Source organism: Nymphalis io, chromosome 20 (genome assembly GCF_905147045.1).
Source record: "Nymphalis io chromosome 20, ilAglIoxx1.1, whole genome shotgun sequence".
Taxonomy (NCBI): domain Eukaryota; kingdom Metazoa; phylum Arthropoda; class Insecta; order Lepidoptera; family Nymphalidae; genus Nymphalis; species Nymphalis io.
Genome location: NC_065907.1, coordinates 9,549,808 through 9,572,538, shown reverse-complemented (window position 1 = coordinate 9,572,538; position 22,731 = coordinate 9,549,808). Strand labels below are relative to the sequence as shown.

General features: G+C 30.4%; 1 protein-coding gene across 1 annotated transcript in view; it reads right to left on the bottom strand.

The window, feature by feature from the left end:
* The window catches only part of LOC126776353 (aryl hydrocarbon receptor), a 128,783-nt gene that overhangs the window by 2,208 nt on the left and 103,844 nt on the right, over nucleotides 1-22,731 (bottom strand). The window contains exons 3-6 of the mRNA XM_050498815.1: nucleotides 7,912-8,006; nucleotides 5,496-5,585; nucleotides 1,371-1,580; nucleotides 828-1,015 (exon numbers count right to left, since the gene is read on the bottom strand). Of these exons, the coding sequence (XP_050354772.1) occupies nucleotides 828-1,015; nucleotides 1,371-1,580; nucleotides 5,496-5,585; nucleotides 7,912-8,001 (578 nt within the window). The 5' untranslated portion in view covers nucleotides 8,002-8,006. The remainder of the gene's footprint in view (nucleotides 1-827; nucleotides 1,016-1,370; nucleotides 1,581-5,495; nucleotides 5,586-7,911; nucleotides 8,007-22,731) is intronic.

Here is a 22,731-nt window from a genome sequence, read left to right as displayed (position 1 = left end):
TTACTTCAAGATGTTTTCCTTCACTCTGAGCACATGAAACTTCAGTTATGTCTGCCCGGGTTTGACAATTATCATGGCTTAATTGTTACTTCTACATTATTCTTTATATCGTGCTCCGAAATGTCCGAATGTACGAAAACCCAAGAAACCTTTTTTCCAAACACCCGTATTTAATAAACAAATATTTGTCATTAGTGATCGAATCAGTTGAAGTAACGACCACATCTCTGAAGTATAACTTTCTCAAAATAATTTCAAGTCATTATTTTTTAGCTCCAAATAAAAATATTCGTTGTAAGTATTTCATATACCCATTGTTTAATAGCCTTAAAATATTCCCGTGTCGGTGTGTTTATCCCTTTTAGACCAGCTATTTTCGGCCGATAACTATCAGTAAATCCATTTGCTACGCCGTATTTTTATCAATTATACATTTTGTATGGCACATGTTCTTTTTTCCATTCTTCAACATCCGCATTGATATAATGATAAAAAAGTATTCATAATTTTCTTTAATTCTGATAAAATTCATACCGTAATTAAGCACTTATAAAAAATATAAGTTCCTTGCAAACTGTTAGTATTTTTATAATAACAGTAAAATTTTAAGCCAAGGTGGGTTTGTGTAACAAAATATTTTTTGTTATTCATATACCCTTTTTATGAAGAAGTTTTTTTGTGTAGTGAATATAATAGTTTTGTAAAAAAAAATTAACCTGACTTCTGCCGTATATATTATATAATATAACCTACCAATAATAAATTATTATATCCTGTGAAATAAAATGTTTCTAAGCTATATTTTAACAATATATCCTCAAACTTACCTTTGGTCCATCGAGACTAGAGAAAGATCAAGTTTGTGTTTACTCTTGAACATGACTTCCTTTTGTGGTATTTCCAAGAGGCTTGGAGGACCGAAAGGCGCACAAATTGCAAATAATGCTAGTGGGGGATCCTCAGTTTTTTTATTTTGACCGTGGAGCACTTTTATTCGACCTCTGATGTCCAGCCTCTACAATGGGTAAAAGATAAGATAGTCGATTTACTAAAATCGTATCTAAATATTCAATTACTTAAAGAAAAATAGTGTGTTCTTGTAAAAACTATTTTGTTACATTGTATCATTTATGTATCTGTTTATTTATTTGACTCAGTTTTTTTTTATAAAAATTGTGTTAGACTAAGAATTATTAACATAAGCAATTTTAAAAACCAAATATAAAAGTCAATTTTATATTTTTATTAAATGACATTGTATTTCTTAATGTGAACAAATTAAAACTAAATGTCGAAGTTACTATCATATATATTGTTTGTGATATGTATTATTTGTTTAAAAAAGGACTAAACTAAAGGACTACACTTACCAAAAATCCTGATGTATTATCAAGTAAGCACCTGAACCGAACTGTAAAGCTTCTTTCCAGCAAATGTGCCCTCTCCGATCTTAAGACATCTTGTAACGATAAATTGTTTACTTCAGGAGGTAAAAAGGAGTTCCATAACAATTGCCTCTGCAATTCTTCTCTGTCTTCTGAATGGACAAGTTCGTAGACTGATTGATGTACTATATCTGACTGAAAAAAATATTAATTGTTAGTTGACTGAATATCACATCACACTTATAATTTTTTTATAGAATTGTAGCAGCAAGACCTAATAATTAACATTATCTAAATTAAAATATACAAAGGTATTTTAAGAGAGAAGTATTGATATGCATATTGTGCTATTGGCATAACTGTCACTGTTAACTAAAGTATTCAAAATAGCTATGCATTTTGTACAAGAAATAAATAAGAACATAAAACATATGTAGATAATATTCTCAAGGAGTTCCCAATGAATGTAATCAATCAATTAAATCAAAATAACAAGATAATAATTTGATAACTGGCTAACGGAAATCTATTCATCAGTGTAAAAAAGCAAGTCACAACTGAACCGTAAATCAATAAACCATCGATGACCCCAAAAATCGATTCGAGCCCGATCATTAAAGAATCATCTGTTACGGAGATGGACATGTTAATTCTGCCCTCATGAAAACTAATAATCTGTTTTAGTCCCTTATATTAAAGATGATTTTTCATTGCAACAAAAATAATTATGAATTTTAACACGTCGTATAACAAAGAGTCGTGTAAATAGTGTGGATAATGCGTCGACAATAACGATGCAAGCAGAAAACTAATTGATAATCAATGGGGGTTGTGCAAGGCGCAACACTGGGTCCCCAGTTTTTGATATGACATGTTAATGAATCATACGCATAGGAAAATATACCCTAAGTTTTATGTAGGTAAAAATGGGGTCTTGAAAACCTTCGAATGGGGGCTTCGAACATATTGCGATGGCATTAAATGTCAGAGGATGATTTGTTTGGTAATTACTTTTTGTTTCCTCGTTCGGGTAGTTGCTATGGCGAACGGTAATGTTTTGTTGATATGCGGCTGTTTTGGCAAGATTTTTTCTTTATATTGTACGTTATGTTTTTAATGATTAATGTTAGCGATTCGTTTGTGCGTGTCGATTTCATTTATAAAGTTTTCACCATTTTGTACGTTTATTTTAGAAACATTAAAACAACAGATATGCTTTATCTGATTATAAAAATATAATATGTTAATATAAAGAAATTGCTTGTGTTTGCAAGTTACTTTAAGGAGGCTTATTAATATTGATTAATGTTTTACTAAAGTTATATTTTAAGTATATGAACTTAACCAACGCAATTGAATTATTTCACCTGGAAGTTCAAAGATATTTAGGGAGCCACATGTTCGACCATTAGGAGGGTAATGTGGTATGGATCGATGGCCAGCCACCTGGTGAGACGGCTCGAAGTTAATCTACACGACCCTTGTCCCGGAACATGTTTAACGGAGGGGTGTGCATTATTGTAATTTTTAAATCAAACTTTTATTAGCCGGAGGGCAAATGTCTGTGTTTGGTTGACTCACTGTTTTAAAATTTTTTGGAACAGTTGCGTATTACGATCGTGATTTGTTTAATTATTACTCATAACTTACCGGATGTATTTTTTTTATAATTTTAATTTTTAGTCAGATATTACTTCCAATACAATAATTACTTACAATGTGGCCCTCAATTAAATCCTTTTTGCTATCGTATAGAACAAAAATGTTTATGAGGTGTAGCTCAAAAGCTATTAGCTTGCTACTTACGTATAAGATGGCTACGAACAATAGATATTAGAGTAAATGAAAATAACAATTATAGGGATTCAATAGAGAAAACTAAACATACATAATACGTTCCAATTGAACAATTCTATTTTCCGCAAGAATAACCAATCGTTTTTGAATACGGTTAGCGGGGTTTAAAGGTACATAGAGTATACTGAAAAGCAGTTTAAAATTAAACTTCGGCTTAATTGTACTAATTTTCTTGATTTTAAAATAGTATTTAAATAATAAATTTTAACACAAGCAAGCCAACCACAAATGTAATGTTTGCTTTAATCAATAAACCGTTTAGAGGCACGTGGCTGGCACGATAGCACGAGTACTGGATTTAATGTTTTCAAATTGATTCCCTTTAATCAATACGCCCTTATAAATGTTTTGAGATCTATTCGCAGATATGGTGGCAGGTAGATTACCCACACGTAACAAATCTAAATGTTTTGATGTTGACATATATTATTTATTTTTTATTGAATTGAAGAAGGCATTCGTAGCGTCGCATTCAAATCGCACTTTTAGAAATTTAAATCATATCAAATGCACTCTTAACTACGAGACCTTTAAGGTTACATCATTCACTATTAAAATTGAAACAGCGATATAAAACATTGCTTTTAAAACATTGGTTGTAAAAAACTAGTGAGTACTCATATGTGGTATGTTTCAAAATTGTTTGCTTCTCGACCCAGTTTACGTTGTGCGTCAAATGTCAATCAGTGAAAAATGTATATAGATACTCATATATTTATTGTATCTAACAAAAAGTTTTTTGAAACGTACGTGCCAGCTCGTGACAAAATACAAAAATATATAAAAAAAACCTTTTAATTAAACTCATTAACTCTAGTGTTGTCCCTTGTGGTTTTTAGTTAATTCAACGATATAATGTTGCCAGCGTCTTGAACACAATGCCGCAGGACAACATTTATTTTATATTTTTTTACAGTTTTAAAAATAAATTATAAGGAAGGAGCGATATATTCGTTTATGACATACAGATAATATCAACGAAATAATAATATAATCTATGCGCAGGTAGCAAAATTATTCGATTCCAAACAATGAGGGGGTGACTTGAATTTATATACGATTGTGAAAGTTTATAGGCCTGGGGTGGTTTGTGACGAAATAGCGTTTTTGCTTTGATAGCAATAATTCATGAAGGCTTTATTAGCTATATTACTGAGGCATTTATTTAACGAGAAGTTTTTAACGTATACTCTAACTTTCTAAATAATATAAGCTACATTGATTTTAAAGTTTTAATGGCTCAATTAATAAGTGTTTTTTTTTAATAGTATAATAAACAATATATTTTCTAATTGGTACACAAAGGTCGTAAGTGCAGCATGATACGCCAATATAATCTTTATATTATATCGTATGTATGTATGATTTAATATGTAAGAAAAATAAATAATTAAAATATTTAAACTAAATAAATCAATTTCATTTCGTTAAAAAAAACAGATTGATTTATATTCTGCAACTTAAAATGTTTATTATAAGCAAAAACATTAAAAGAGATTTTATCTATAAACGATGCAATGTTATTTACTGTTTAAATTCTAATTAAGTCGCGAAACATTTCAAAATTAATAAATGTATAACTATAATTTATAATCTTTTTAGTATTCTTTACTTCATAACGCGATAAGGCTTATATAAATGGGTTTAATAAAAAAATTTAATAGCAGTTATATCGCTATAATTAATAATTTTATGGAGTAACGTAACGTCGGAAAATTTGGCCTACGGACCGTATCATATATTTTATTTGATTAATATTAAAGTATAGTTTGCGTTGGAAGGGAAAATTAGATTTTTTTTTTCATAATGGCGGTAATTAATTGAGGGAATAACGATAAAACGTGATTAAATATGCAGTTTTAATGTATAGGTTTTGTTTGTGATAATATACATAATTAATTATATAATTAGTTTGATTAATTACATTATGTAATGTAATTTTATATATTCAAAGTTAACTTCGTATATTTCATATCAATCGACTTATAATAAATCATTCTATAATTTATTAAGAAAATTATAGTAGTGTTTTTTTATAATAATTTCTAAGTTGTGACATAGAAATGAATTTAAAAGATTGGCTAATATCCCTTACAATACTTGTATATGTAGTTAAGCGCTTCTATCATTAAAGGAGGAGTTAACAACTCCCAAGGAGAGTTGAAGGAAGACAATGAGAAAAGATCGCTAAGCCATATTGGTAGAATATGTTAGACAAAAAAATTTTTTTCATACTTTCTACAATACACAAACCTGATGGAAGCCCAGATAACTCTCGATGCTGTGAGTAGCGAAGAACACTTCTCCTTCGCATGTCAGTATCATCAAGAAACCATTGAGTGCCTGCAATCAATTATGATGAAATTAAAAAAAAACAAAGATTTATTTTTTAATAGTGAAGCATTACTTCTGTTTTATAAAAAAAAAACAAACAAAATATAGCTTAAGGACATTGAAGGGATTTTCGATAATTTTTTTGGTAATAACCAATTTAGTCGTGTAGGATTTATTTTCCATCGGATGATGAAAGTGAGGATAATATGAGCATCTATAAAGTAAATGCCTCAATCCTGTGCTAAGGCCTCTTCTTGTGAAAGTTTAATGCTTATTCCAGCCATGTTCCAATGTCGATTGTTAAGTAAATAGACAACAATATTCACTATAATATCTCTCAAGCAATCTGCTGTGAATGACCACCGTAACTAAAGTAGGCTAGGAGGTATCCAAGATATTTTGGTTCAATTTATCTACAATACATATTTCATCCATGTATAAACATATTTTTAGCTTAATTTATATTTTAATTACTCTTTAATGCAATTAAGCAATGTACTTAGTATATATAATGTACGTACTAAGTTAGATTTAAGACCGAGAAATAAAGCTACTACTCAACAAGTTTAGTAAGTTATTGTAAAGTTTCAGATTACGTGTTCGTAACGCGTAATTACTGAGAACTAACTGACTTACAAAGTGGAATGTATGAAACAGATCCATACACCGCCGACACGAAAGTTAATTATATCGGGTATTACATACAGCCTATTTTACCTATACAAATATTTTCGTTGGATTTGATCTCGTGGCTTTTGTTAAAGGCAAATTCAACTTAATTATCAAATGTCTTAAAGTTCTTTTTGTAATAAAAATAAATACTAGTGGCAAGTCCAATGAGTTGGTAGGGATTTGTGTTAGTTCACCTGGGAAGTAACTACTTCCAGTACCAATTCATTAATCATTTAACTATTAAACCGAAATACTCTGTATTCTAAGGGTTAGTTAGCCTGTGTAATTACTGACACTAGGAACATAACATCTACGTTCTCATTGACGTTCATTGATATAAATATTCCTATTTATTATATCTCATCATTATTAAAAAGCATTTTGAAAAAAGGGCCAATTTACATATAAATATATTTATTAAATACTTTTTTCATATGATTCTGTCATGACATTTAACATCAATATTCTTAATAAACAACACTTAAAATTAATTTCTCTCTGGATAGCTTTTCTAAGCATAAAAGTAAGAACTCACAATGATGATATGCTATTTTGATTCGTGTTTTCCTTAAATATCATAATTATTATAGTCAATTTCGTATATCACTTTCTGACATATAATAATCGTAAACAGAGATTATTTTGTTCTTAAATAAATTTATAAATAGTTAAAGATAAAATTGTATCTCGTATAGCAATGGAGATGCGTTGTAAGTCGAGAACGTGAAATATCGGTTACAGAGTAGAATACGACGTTTATTTATAGCGTTATTGATTTATTATCGAACTATTGAAAGATTTATTTGATTGGGAACCAATGAGCCGCGTATGAAAAATTAACTTTGGAAGTGTGCTACTAGGTTTATTGAATTAGTTCAAATTTTTTGTAACAATTGTTGTTGCATAATCCATTTTCATGCATATCTAAAACTGTTTATGAATTATGCCATTCAACCTTCGTTTTCACATGTATATGTGGTATAATAATCGGTTTCTGTTTAGCGTTTCCGTCACGCTCTTTTCATTTCATATAGTAAGTTTTCGCATAATATATAATGCTATAGATATATAGATATATGTTACTATAATCAGTTGAGCTGTGATGAATAAAATAACTGAAATTTCACGATAATATAAGAAGCGATTGAAAGGATACGAGCATCAAAATAGCGTAGCATCGATGCGAACGACAGTCGTAACAATAAGAAAACCAAGATTTATAATTGTAGTAACTATTGAATTTCTCGTCTGTTCCTCTCGACATTTCAAATTATTCATTCATTTCTATTCTGTAAGAACTCACTTCAATGTTGACAATCGATGAAATGTTGACAACTTATGGTGATATACTATTTTGATGCGTGTGTTCTTGTAATGCTATGATTGTTATGATTAATGGCGCACATCATTTTCTGATATTTCACGACCGTTTTTTATGATGATTTTCGAGTTTATTCTTACAGAATAGCCCAACTGGTCATAGCTTTTAAACTAATTTTGTCATATACTTACACTATTTATATAAATTTTAATTCATCAATAAGCGTTTGGACTCTACTACCACTTACCATCAGATAGAGTAGAGTCATTTTCCCTCCCGGCGAATATAAAAAAAAAAAAACTAGCACGAACAAATTATACTTTAAGCAAGTTTTGCATTTACCTGTAGAAACATTTCTCCATCAGGCATGACGTGTTCGTAGTGTGTGTGATCCCGTCTGTGTGCGTGAAGGTCCTCTTTCTCTTTGTGCATGACCACTGAAACAAACAAAAAAATATATTAAATTTTATTAATTAATTTATATGACAGAAATGAAACATTTTTACGTCAAAGGCATTTCATTTAAACGTTAAATATAAAAAGGGTTGCTCACAAATTCGTCTTGGAAATTTTATACCTCTTCAAAGAAATAGCGCTTCAAAAATTATTGCTAAATCTTGAATTCCAAATCTAAGTTGAAATAATAAAAATATATATCCTGGCATAAATACCACGACACTAACGTTGTAATTATATATATTTTATATTAGGCAGAAACAAATTTTTCTCTTTCTGTCATCATTGATTTGACATTTGTAAGAAGAAGACACAACTCACCCTCTTTACAAAGTTTAAAAACCGTTAATCTTGTATTTTATCCGTAGGTCAAATTGTAAGGATATCACAAATATTACAAGGTATTTATGTTTTTAAGTATATAATATTTTTGAAATATAATCTGTGAATAGGCGGGGTTATTGGGGACAAATCACATTTCGCGTAATTTACTTAGGGATGCTGTGAGGGTGATATTTGTTGTACAAATCTAGACTTTATATTATCGCAGATAGAACATACATTTGAGTAAATGCTTTTCAGTAATAGTATTATAACATGAACCAATAGGAAAACTTATATTTGGGTTGCAAAATATTTTTAAATTATTTTGATTTCGTTATTTTGTGATATGTTATCTGTACTTATATCAAAATATTTGTTTTTATATTATATTCTACAAATTAATTATGTAAGATACAAAAATACACGACGCTTGGTCAATTAATAAAATTATAATCAACTACGGTAATACACGTTTTGTTTTTGTTTTTTAATTTGGGAAAACAAACAATTTCATACACACACAGACAAAAATACATTAACACACTGAACAATAAATTTTCCATGTATATAAATATTAAACATAATAATATCATTTTAAATAAATTGATATTTGTATCATTTATATTCTTACTAATATTGTAAGTTAGTGTATTAGTTACGCTTCGTTTTAACTACTAACGTTGTCAGGTGTAACGGAAAAGGAAAAGTAACAAGTTTGTCCTCCCCTCCTCTTCTCACACGCGGATGAAGTAGATGATGAAGATGAAACCGTAACAGCCTGTGAATGTCCCACTGCTGGGCTAAAGGCCTCCTCTCCTCTTTCAGAGGAGAAGGTTTGTAGCTTATTCCACTACGCTGCTCCAATGCGGGTTGGTGGAAAACACATGTGGCAGAATTTCTCCACATAAAAAGCTTATTTCAGAATGCACATAACTCTTTTGGGTTACGCGGCACACGTCAGTAAAGCTATCAATAAATTATCATATCATTCAATTATCATCGTCATATTTCAGTCAAATTACACAAAACATTAATGAATTATACACCTAAGCCTTCCTCATGAACTATTCCGTCCATTGGTGAAACCCGTATGAAAATCTCTTACATGGTTTTAGAGTGTACCGCGTTCAAACAGAGAGACAGACGCGGCGGGACTTTATTTTATAATACCATAAAAGCCAGATTTTTTATTATGCTTAAGCAATAATAATTGTAGAAACCATTTTAACAAAACGTTATTCCAAATTCATTAAATAATACAATATTTTATACCATAATGAATTTCAAATCGTTAATAGTTTCAGAGTAATTTCGATTTTGCTTTCAAAAACAAACAAACACAAGCCGTTGCAAATGGCCAATTACTGCCGTACGTGGGATTCGCCATGTGGTGAGAGACGTGATGACGTATAATTGTTATCGATATCGATAAATAAAATTATATATTTTTAATTCAATCAATTTAATATAATTGAACGAACGAATTTCAATAATTATATACGCATAAACTTTAATTAAGTTGTCAATTGACTTAGCTAAGATATTATCAAAACGATAAAATATAATTCTTCGATATAATTAAAGTTCAAATAATTAATTATTATTAACGACATCAGCATATTTTTTCAATTAAATTAATATGTTAGTAAGCATATGATGTTTTGACAACTATAATTAAAAATGGTGCATTTGTATCACATAAACATGCTACCATTGATATTTGCATTTAAGTACGTCGACATATAATATTACTCGTTCAATGAATATAATTGTAATAAGTATCGGCGATGTTTTTTATTATATCTATTTTGAATGGATTCTATCGATTGTATTTTAATTAATACAGCTGGACACGAGATACCAAATGTCGCGTCAATAAATAAACAGATACAGAGAAACGATTAAATAAAAATTCATTTATCGAAATTTTCATTTAGACAAACTTTTAACTTTTTGTAGAATAGTATAGGATTTATCGTTTTGCGCGCTGTGATCAAGATAACGTTGGCTATCGACTCGATTTATCGATAATGTCCTCAGATACGTCACTAATCGACCTCAGTGGGTTTTATCACCCATTATGATCGTCATTACCGCGGAGTATCGGAGAGTGATTTTTTTTACATGGAATTGAATATGAAAATTTATCTACCCATTCAGTTTATCTCTTTAACGGCTTATGTGTGCTTTTAAGCGCTTTATTTGCAATAAAATGCATGTAAACTGTTTGTATTAATGATATAAGGTATGATTATTGATTAAGTTTTACATTTTTTCATTTGTAAATAGGAGTTTTATTAAAATATTGCCTTGTAAGTAATACTTACTCATTGTTTTACAGGATACAGGTGAGCTGTCTTTAATGAGATGTTAAGCTAGTTCGTTTGTTTATAATTAATTTTGAAAGGATGTAAGCTCCCAATAGTAAGTTAAAGCTCGTTAATGTTCGTCGATACGTTTTTTTAAAATATAATTAATGATTACAATATTCATTCATTCATGTAAGGATCGATTCTATAAAAAGCCCGCAATCCTTTAAGATTTCAAAGTCAATAAATTAAAAGCTTAACGGCCTTATAACGTTGCTAAGCGACTGATTAGTCAAACACTGATTTATCTCTTTCTGTCATCATTGATTTGACATTCGAAAGAAGAGGACGCAGCATTGTTTAACTAATCACATTATAAGTAAGGTCGTAAGTTATTAACACATTAATAAATGTTTCTTTATGATCATTTCAGACTACAAACGTATGAAGTTGGTATTTTTTGACGATGTATCCCTGCTGGACTGGATCTTATCCTCATAACAAGGGTTGGAAGTCTACTAAACTGCTTTAATGCTCTATAGGGTTTTCATATAGTACAGAATGTCATTTGATACATGTAGGCTTTCTCCGCGCCCTTTATTTAAGTCCATATGTTTTATTGTGCTTCCTCAGCATTGTCCTCTTAGGTTTATTCGAAACTATTTTTATTTGTGGTGTAAAGTCAGATCTGCAATCGTATAACCGGACCTGGTTGTTACTTCTCCACATTTTTTTTTTATAAAATACAAAAGCATTCTCTATTCCTTGATTCTCATATTCCGCGAGGCTTCTCATAATGCTTTACGTGCCAGGATACACTGACGGCTGTCTGCTTGACAGAATTGCTTGTGAGGAATTATTTACATGAACACTTAATCAAGAATATAGCCGAGATGAACGCCTGAATCTTAACCGATGATCGTGTGTTCAAGCCCGGGCAAACACCACTGAATTTTTAAGTGCTTAATTTGTGTTTATAATTCATCTGCTTGACGGTGAAGGTAAACGTCGTGAGGAAACCTGCATGTGTCTAATTTTACTGAAATTCTGCCACATGTGTATTCCACCAACCCGCATTGGAGCAGCGTGGTGGAATGAGCTTCAAACCTTCTCTAAAAAGGAGAGGAGGCCTTAGCCCAGCAGTGGGACATCACAGGCTGTTACTTTAATCAAGAATATAGTTATATAACTAGCCACTATCTAGTCATTAGACCAAGACAGGTATTTATAAATCAAAAACTATTTAAAAGACATTATACAAGACAGTGTGAGTCGTGCTTTTTTTCACAGTTTTCCAATCATTTACATCTCTGAATCGTAATTAATAACAAGAAAAAAAACCAATCAATTAGTAATTATTTCTATGATTCGGTCGCTTGTTGTATTGATAGGCAATTATTATTGAAATAGTGGATTATATGACACGCAACGGTTCATGAATATTTATAAGTTTAGGGTTTATTGGACGGCATGTTTAGGTAAATTATTGTTATTATTACATTATAGCTATTAGGAACTATCGTCATTTGTCTTGTGGTTTGTTTTAAAACATGAGGTCCTAGGTTTGATTATGTTCGACTTTCTTTTAGGATTTTTTTCGTAGCACGGAGTTAACTTCTTCCGTTATTTCGGAAAGTAGGTACTGGTCCTGCTTTTCGTTTTTCTCTTCCTCGGTTAAGTATAATTTGTGTCCTATAAGACTACGAGAGATCGTCCAGAGAAATACCAGCTACCTATTCTACAGTCAAACACGTTTTATATCTAGAACTAGTAAAGTATTTAATGCATGTTTATATCCCACTGCTAGCTTAAGACCTCCTTTCCTGTTAAGGAGTAAGTTTTGGGATATTTTGGGGTTGGTGTATACACATGTGGTGGATTTCTTTCGACACATGCAGGTTACCACGATGTTTTCCTTCACGAGCAAGAGATTAATTATTAAGACAAAATTAAGGAAATAAAAATTCAATCAATATAAAGCTACAAGTTATCACCGGTTCGGAATGCCAGCTCTACCAAGAAGAAACAGATTCTATTTCATAGATATTCATATAAAATTAAATAAATAGGCAAATAGACGTTGCTTTTTTGTCACTTTATATCGGCTGCTTGTAAATATTGTTATTTAAGTCGATTACATCAAATAGGACGGAGAATATTTGTGTAGTATTCTTATATTTATTTTTTAAATTCATATATAACGACTAACTTTAATCCACGGATAGCAAACGAAACGGTTAGTTTGTACAGCATAATTACTGCTTAGCTTACATGTAAAATAACGATACAGGTAAATATTAAAAAGAAAGAATATTATAATAAAAATATAGGCGATAGTAAATTAATTAAACTTTCAGTAACATTTAGTTCAAACGTAATATTCCTTATAGATCTTGCTATAAAACATTAAGGGCATACATTAAAAATATATAAATTTGACGGCTAACCGCTATTTTTATAAAACAACGTACCTCAAGCGATTACAGCCTTACGTGACATGTTTATAGTATTATTTATTATACCATGTTTCAAGGACCACCCTGTTGCATATTTTGTGCATTAAGAACCATTATCGCATGTTACTCATTAATATTATATGTTTTTTTTTTATAAAATTATTCAACTTTAATATTTACTATAACATTTTATGGAATGATTATATTCATTTTAAGTGATATTTAATTAAATTTGAACAGTTATACTTTTAATACAAATATCTGTAAGTCAAATTTTTCAATGTGTTAAAATGTTTTTATTCCTTGAATGTAAATCGAATTAAGTTAAAACTTAAAGTTAGCCTACCAAGTTGAAATACCATAGTTTTTAATTCTCTACTGTTGAATTTAGTTCATTTTACGAGTTATTATCATGAATGCCGTGTTTGTTCGCTGGCTTAATATAACCAGCTAATTTCACAATTTAACACTGCTTAAGACTACTTAATACAAATTGTGGTTTATAGAAAGTATTTAGAACTTAATAAAAATATTTATTCTTTTCCATTCACTTTTTTATATTACATATTAGATATAATTTTTTAATTAACAATTATTAATGTTCTTTAAAACTTACAGCCTCACTTATAAACGTTACTAAGCAGCTGTTTAATTAAATACTGATTTCGCTTTCTGTCATTAATGATTTGGCATTCGAAAGAAGAAGACAGCATTATTGAACTAATCAGCCGCTAACCAACGTTTATAAAAAGGCTGTTAGTTTTATAGTTATTCTGTTGATATTGTCTTTGTGTTGTGTTCACGGATACATTTATTTAAATCGAATGTATATACTTGAAGCAGAATTAATCATTAAACATACAAAGTTTTCACATATCTAAGTCAAGATTTCTTGAAACATTGCAAGCGTCTTTAACTATAATTACATGTCGATAAGATTCTAAATGATATGGTCAAAGTCGAATTCATCTCATGTCGTATCTACGTTTTTACGTTGGCCTAGTGGTTAGAATGCGTGAATCTTAACCGACGATCGTGGGTTCAAACCCGGGCAAGCACCACTGAATTTTCATGTGCTTAATTTGTAATTTTAATTCATCTCGTGCTTGACGGTGAAGGACAACATCGTGAGGAAACCTGCATGCATCTAATTTCATTGAAATTATGTCACACGTGTATTCTACCAACCCGCATTGGTGCAGCGTGGTGGAATAAGCTCTAAACCTTCTCCCCAAAAAGGGAGAGGAGGCCTTAGCCCAGCAGTGGGACATTAACAGGCTGTTACTGTTACTGTTTTACTGTTAAGATTCTAAACATTCTGAAACATCATAAGTATAACACATTGTTCTCTTTAGTTTTATCGAAGTTGGTTAAAACATTAATCGATAACCTCATCAATAACAATGATCTAACGAGCTAAAGAATAATATGCGGTGTTTTTTCTCCGCACTGTTGCTCTTTATGGGGTGGCTATGGTGATATACCGTGACGCGTGCCATATTGTGAAACGGTTGCGCCAGATGTTTGTCCGTTTTTAATTGTTTTTGTTTTTGGAATTATTAGCCGTTTTGTGGACCAGTAATGGGTTCGCACCTTTGTGTATATATATTTTCTAAATAAACTCTTTTGCGTATTTTTTTCAACGTTGATTATAGGGATGCGAAAGTTAGAGAAGCGAAATTGGTGAATCAAACTGCAATATTTATGTAAAAAGTAGAACCTCGTCTTTCGAGAAGGCTAGGAGTTTATTTCCCTCCAATCCTTTCCTACTTTCATCCTTTTACACTTCAATGCGGGTTGCAGACACATGTACCAACTTTTCATCCGAGACATTTAAATTTCACATTCACATTCAGATCACATTCACATTCAGATCACGATGTTTTCCATCACCCCCGGGCATGAGATGAATAATAAATATCTTGACATGTATGTGACGTTTTCAGTGAAACGTACCTTATGCAAATATGTTTCTTTTGAGTCATATGTACTTGAATATTTAATTAATTACACTGTGCTTTGATCCATAGTATGAAGTGATTATCTTAATTAGCGTTTACTAAACACTCAAAAGTAGTTAATTGTTCATAGACAGAAATTTAAATATTTGTTTTTTTTGTTGTGCAAAGCAACGACCCCATACAGTGTTGCTATAGGGAGATTAAATCTAGAGCCGCTTGTTAAATAAATAAAAATAGGCACAAATTTTAGTTAACACTTAAGTACCATATAAATTATTTCTATGAAAGACCTCTTTACTTACTTTTCACTTTTTCGTTATAAATTATAAATACAAATAAGTTAATACAGTTACTTATATGCTAATAAATAATTAATAAATGTGTTTAAAAAAAACTATATTCCACATCATATGTACATTTTTGTGGGTATCAATTAAAAATAATAATAATTACGCACTCAGTTAATGTGATCAATCACAAAACAATTCAACCTCTTTCCTTACATACTCCGTAGTAAGTCATCGTGACTGTTTCTAATCTTTATCACGACACGCGACACGTTCGCGCGCGATTTGAACGCAGCCGTGTTCACAGACTATATGAGCTGTCAAATTTGTTTACAACAAAAAAAAACTGGAAGCAAATATGTACCAATATACAGCTGTTATAAAACGTAAAAAGGATTTTTTGTTACTAATATTTTTAATATTAACTTGAATCTCTTTACAGTAAAAACTAAATATTATGGTTTCCATAAGTAACCTTTTCTATGAGTTATAAATTATTTTTTTATAAATTTGATTCATATAAATATGCACTAGCTTTAGACATACAAATTAAAAGAAAAACAAAAATGAGTATATTTCAAAAATACGCCATATAAGTCAAAAGTAAAAGGAATTTTAACTTATAAACGAATAAAAACAAAATATCAGTTAAGACTTTTGTTTCAGTCTGTAAAAAAGACGCTGCTTAAATCATATATAATCTGTGCTCGACACGCGACACAGTTCGCGCCATGTCAACATCGGTTTAACGCTCAACGGTTACGGACAAAGGCTTTCAACTAATTAGACGTTGGGGTCACTTCGGCCCTCCGTACGGGGAAGTTTTGGTTGCTGATAAGAAAAAGCTTCAAGAGTTTTAATGCCTAAAATATATTCGATTTGTAAATTGTTTAATTGCTTTATTAAATGTAACTTTGAACATTATTATATTTAACTTTATGTCATGTTGTTCTCATGTAACGGACGTTCGTCTTTTTTTGAGAATAAAGATTCTTTGAACTAAAATTTATAAATGTAACGTATTTACATGGGTAAGAGTAAAAATTTTCTAGTAAGATTTGATATGAGATATAACCGAGATGGTCACGGAAACACATTGGTCAGGTTGGTTAAAATCTAATAGGGGTGACCACTTGCCATACCATCAAATAACCCATTCGATTACCTTTTTTTCTTACTATCAATAAAAATAAATGATACACAAAAAAGTTATCTAAGGGCTTAAATAAAACTCTTTCTGTAGATTGTCATTTAATTTATTGTGACCATATTCTTAAATTATGACCGTCCAAGGGTCTAATGCTTCATTTTGTTCTACAAGTCATAATCCTATTACACATGTAAGTATGAAATACAGCCGATTTACATATCGAATTACCAGGGCGACATAAATCGGTGGAGCTCTGTGTGAACCACTAATTTCTAAAGTAAACAAATGGGTATTTCTCGATGATTCCATAAATCACGACAATAGGATGTCTCAATACCAGCATTTTACGGTTAAAGTGACTAAGACGGGAATAGGTGTATCGGTAGTTATATAGGTTGGAGAGAGATGGTATTATTTTCTCGTTTCGTATTAATTAAGGAGCGGATAGCAGATAAATCATTGGCTGTCGGCGCTCCCTGTGGGAATCCTCGAGAGTTATAGGTGCCTTTATTCTAAATTTACAATTACAATTTTGTAAGTGTTCGGAATATTTTAAATTTGAATTTAGTTGTATCGGTCTCTCGGGCTTTTATTTGTTCATTGGAAATTCCAAAAATATTAGTTTACACTTTTGTAAACTTATACAAAAAAATTACCATAGAATTTAAATAAATACAAACTAATGGTAACTGTATTCTTATTTTACTTGTAGGCAGGAAAACCAGATAAAGCGGCAAACAGGTGGTAAGGCCCATAACTGCTTATAAGAATAAAACCCTTCTGCGAGAATTTTGCCATGGAGCACCGAATCATTGTATGTAAGCCTGTTAAAGTCACTTGGCGATAAAATCATTGACGAGTGTGTGGACGATCTCCCCAGACGTTCACTAAGGCATTTTTTATAACAGATTTAGGTTAAATTGTTTACATAATAGTATGATATAATTGTAAACATGCCTTCTTGAAATTGTAGTGTTTTTTTAAACAGATAATTACTTATTACACACGTCATACGTTTCGTTCGTCAAAACAGATTATCTATCCGCGCCAACTGTCACGGAGCGTCAGTTGCGTGAAACGAGACGTCATGGGCGCGCTAATCGAGATTGACTCACTTGATAGCCGACTGTCACGGCGTACGGACGTGGGGAGGTGGACATTAATACGAAATTATGGTAAAATTGCAAATATGTGTTATAGAAAACCGTTGAATTTTACTATAAAAAATATAATATATTTTTTTAAATTACAATACTATGTAGAATTAATGATCTAATTATTTTCAAGAGCTTGTTAACTTGTCTTATGATACCTTAGAATTTGTACGGCACTTAAAAACAAAAATTAAAATACACATGATTCATGTAGGCACTTTTGTAACATCCCTTGAAATGTCCAAATTGATAATTATAAACTACATGAAAAGCAACGAATATGAAAATCCATTATCACCTAAAAAATCATACGATCCAGTATCGAGTATAACCATCCTTGTTTATCAATGTTTCTGAACGAAATCTTCAAAATTGTTAATAAATAATTAGCATATATAAAAGTGTCTGAGAGATTATTAAAATATAATTGAATACCTCGCCCCAGATAGGACGAAAATAGACGACAAAATTAATATGAAACATTTAATTGAAATGTAAAATGGAAGATTTTAAATATAATTTTTACCATTTTCATGTACTGAAAATCATAGTACTAACTTTAATCAAATATAGTAATCGAGTACACTCAAATATCAGTTACTTGAATATGTATTAAGGCCGACCATAATAAGGCTTTTCATTTTAGAATTGATAGAGAATAGACAGAAGCTTTAAATTTAAGGATTTTTTTTTCTAAAAATACCGTAGAAGCTGTTGTATTAAAATAGTTCAGTTTTCCTACCCTCGTTTTAAACCGAACTTTTTATTGTAAGTCAATTTTATATAAGTGATAATGTGCATTGTAATATTTAGAAATTTTTTACACTTACATTACATTAAAACAAAATAATGCTATTATCTTAAAGAGGAGGATAATTTATACATACCAAAAATGTAAAAGGACCTAAAACGAATATTTGTGGAACATCCATTTTTGGGTAAAGCCTTGAATGCATTTTTTAATTATAACATTAAAAAATGTTACGTTATCGAATTTTCCATAAACTTTGACGAACAATACTCAAAATACAAGTCCATTAATTAAAAAAGTCGAGAGAAATATTTTGCTCTGCAAGATTGGACCAGCCATTTAATTGATACGGGCGGAGGAATCCGAGTGAAGAAACGGTCGTTAGCTTATCACTATACTGATTTCACACCGCAGCCACACGCCAGGATTACATGATGTTGACATTTAAAATAAGCCGGCATTTTGTTTTTTTTTATTTATTTTAATTTATTTTAGCGAATAATTTTAGTCTTATTTTTATTTAACGCATTGTTTTTAAAATATGATTTATGTTTATCTCTAATCATGGACACCATTTAAAACAGACTATAATGTTTTGGATGGTGTTCATTTCTCATTATGTTTTTCATAATATATATCAGATACTATGATATAAATAATTTATTTTCGCCGATTATTTAAAATGCGATGTGTTTATATTGATATTTTGGTTTACATTTGAGAAAGTATTATGGATTGTTCTAACAAATTTAAAATTTCCTTATTACAATGCTCAGAAAAATATTTACAAAAACATTAGTAAGAGCTAGATCCATAAAATACATCAAAATCAAAACAGCGCCATATAAACCGACCACGCGACAGAAGTCTCCGTCAGGTCACGCTTCGCAAATAAAAAAAAGTTACATTAACACAAATAAAACCTCCTTGTGTTTGCTTTATGTTAACGAATATAGACTGATTAGCTGTATGCCTGTGTTAATGGCTTGATTTTTTGCAGCATACATAAATATGCTTAGCTTGAAACGTATTTTATTATTATAGCCCTTAAATAGTTAAGTAAGAAACAACGAAAGGAAAGAAAAATGGTCCTAGAATTTGTTCCTGTATTAAAAACGTTTTAAATGCATTCCGTAGCCGTAACAGCCTGTGAATGTCCCACTGCTGGGCTAAAGGCCTCCTCTTCCTTTTTGAGGAGAAGGTTTAGAGCTTATTCCACCACGCTGCTCTAGTGCGGGTTGGTGGAATACACATGTGGCAGAATTTCAGTGAAATTATACACATGCAGGTTTTCTCACGATGTTTTCCTTCACCTTTAAGTACGAGATGAATTATAATCACAAATTAAGCATATGAAAATTCAGTGGTGCTTGCACAGCTTTGAACCCACGATCATCGGTTAAGATTCACGCGTTATTACCACTGGGTCATCTCGGCTTTAAATGCATTACAGTGAATTAATTATATATATTCACACATAGTGTAATCATACTATTATATTATATTAAGTAATTGATATGTGAATTGTTTATAAAACTATACAGGTTCACTTTTGCCTTTTATTTTGAAGTCGTACTTCAGTTGTTTTATAATGTTTGGAGATATAGAAAATAAAAGTAAGATCAATTTTAAAGTAAAAGTTTACTATTTTTGAAACGAAATGTTTGCGCAATTTCAACAATACTGTAAATTATCAGACATACTACTAATCAATTGTTTAACATTTAACTTCATTGTAATACTGAAAGTCACCGACTTCAAATGTCAGAATAAATTAATATCATTATCTTGGAAATAGTTTTCATCGAGTAAATTACCATTCTTGGTGGGATTGTATAAAATATTATATACTAAATTGCACCCTCAATAGCTCGCTTTCGAAAATTGATTGCCGATTTAATACTTAAAATATAATTCAATAAATTTAATACTTTTAAAGTTATTATATTCATAAATTACCAAGGAAACAGGAGAGGATAAAAAATGGATATTATGTTACTGAATAATAAAGCTTAAAGTAATCATTTTACACATAACCTTTTATGCCAATAGGAACCTTATGCCCATTCGTTGAAACTTGCAGTGACGCCTTAAACCTATTGAGTTATTCAATTCGACTCGTGCACTATCTATTGTTCTTTGATATTACTGTATAAAAGATTGACTTGTATACAAAATTATGTCAATGTGAATTTTGACAGTTTCTTGGGAATTAGTTAATTTCATTTAAATATAAAAAATATATTATCATTTAAAAAAAGAATATTGAAAGTCGTAACGTATATTTGCACGATTAATACATTTGATGATTAAATGAAAAACGTTATATGAATAAAGTAGACCTCTACTATAGAGAAATTTTATCTCAGAATTCTTTGCATACAACATCACACCAAACTTCCATAGCAATCCAATGAATGGTTTAGGAACATAATATACTTTATAAATAAAGAAACGGTATTTTATATATAACAGTTACAGTTGAAAAACTGTGTTGTAATAATAAATAAACATAAAAAAAGGTTCTCATTATATTATATTAAAATCGTATGTAGGTTCACCTTCCCGCTAATGTTTTGCATTTGGTTAGTTTTAAAAATATATAATTGGTCATTAATTGCCCTTGTATCATCACGCCTAAGCCTCAGGGTGATGAAATTCAATCGAGATGGAACAATATTTTACCGCATCGAACGAAACAAAACAAATCGAGACTGGATGTGCCAGCCTTGTATCAGCTCCGAAGATCTTTGAAATGACACACATGGCTGTGTAGAAAGTGGAGCGAGTTTTTTTTTTTATTCGATTACGTCAAAGACATCTTTTGTTTGATGATTACAATAAAGACTCAAATCGTCAACCGAATTTGACAAATAACTGACATATTATAATGTTATCAAAACTAACTTACTTACACATATTCAATACAATAAAATAATAATATACACAGATTTTTTGGAAAATATAAAGCTAAATTTATTTTCATAAATAATTAAATCAATTTGTTTTAAATAAAAACACTAAAGCCACATCTCGACTGATTATTGAATAAATAATAGTATTTATAATAATACATTTACTTTAAATAAATATATACTTTTTACATTACCAACAAATGCAATAAATTATTTTATTTAATCTACATTATTTGTTATCTGTATTCTCGAACCGTGTGTCCAAATTGTCAGGCGCGAAATGAAAATAACTTTTGGCGGGACCAGGTTATAAATCAGAAACACGAGTGTAGCTCAATTAAAACCCACTATCTGATGTACTCCTGTTACAGAAGGCTCCTTACCTTTATTTTTAAAGATACATCGGACCTTTTTAAATGCTCTTTGTCAACTGTTTATTTCGGAACGTGAATCACTCTCTTATTATACGTTTTTGATTTAATGTTTGGAAAGTTTAAAACTAAGGTACGACTAATTTATAATATATTCGCCGTTTATGTTTTTAGTTCTTGTTGCATATTAATAAGGCTTTCGTTGTGAATTGCTTGATTTGTAGCGAGTTCATACTGTGTTTTAGTGATATTGTATTTAGAAAAAATAAAGTATTTTCTCTTATTTTTTTTTTATAAAAATTGGTTTCCCGTCTAAGTATCGGTAATAATGCTTATAAAAGTTTAGTAGTGATTAATTAATGTCGATCCTGGGCTTAGGTATTTTCTTAAGAAAAGAGAAGAGTCGGAGATTATTAACCATATTGCATTGTGTAATACAAAAAGTATTTATTGTATAGTATTGTTGTAAACATATAATGACTGAGCTATAATTTTTTCTTTATCTAAATTGGCTTTATAGAAAAAAAGTAATGGCCTGTTAATGCTTTTGTACTTTACTGATCAAATATATCTTGATATTTTTGAGGTTATTTCATCACGTTGTCCAGTACAGACGAAACTTGTAAAAATTCAGAAGTATTTGCCTGAGTGCTCGTAATCTTCGGCTAAGATTCACGTGTTCTCGCCATGGAAAAAAATATGCAGTTTATGTGCAAGCAAATTAATGCTCTTATTATTTAACTATATATTCAATAACCATTTTATACCCAACAAGAAGTAACCTTTGGACTTCATATGCCTTATTCGGTCTCATGAAAACTTAAATAGACATAAAAATCAACTAGCATCGTGGAACATAAAAAGGTTATAATTAAAATAAACGATTGAAAAAAAAAACGATTTATTGGCTTAAGTGTGATACGGTTTCGATTGCTTATCATAACTTTCGGCTATTAAATTTGAATGTCGAATTCCGAAACTCGTGATCGATTTCGAATTGCATCTAATAACATAAATAAAACACGAAA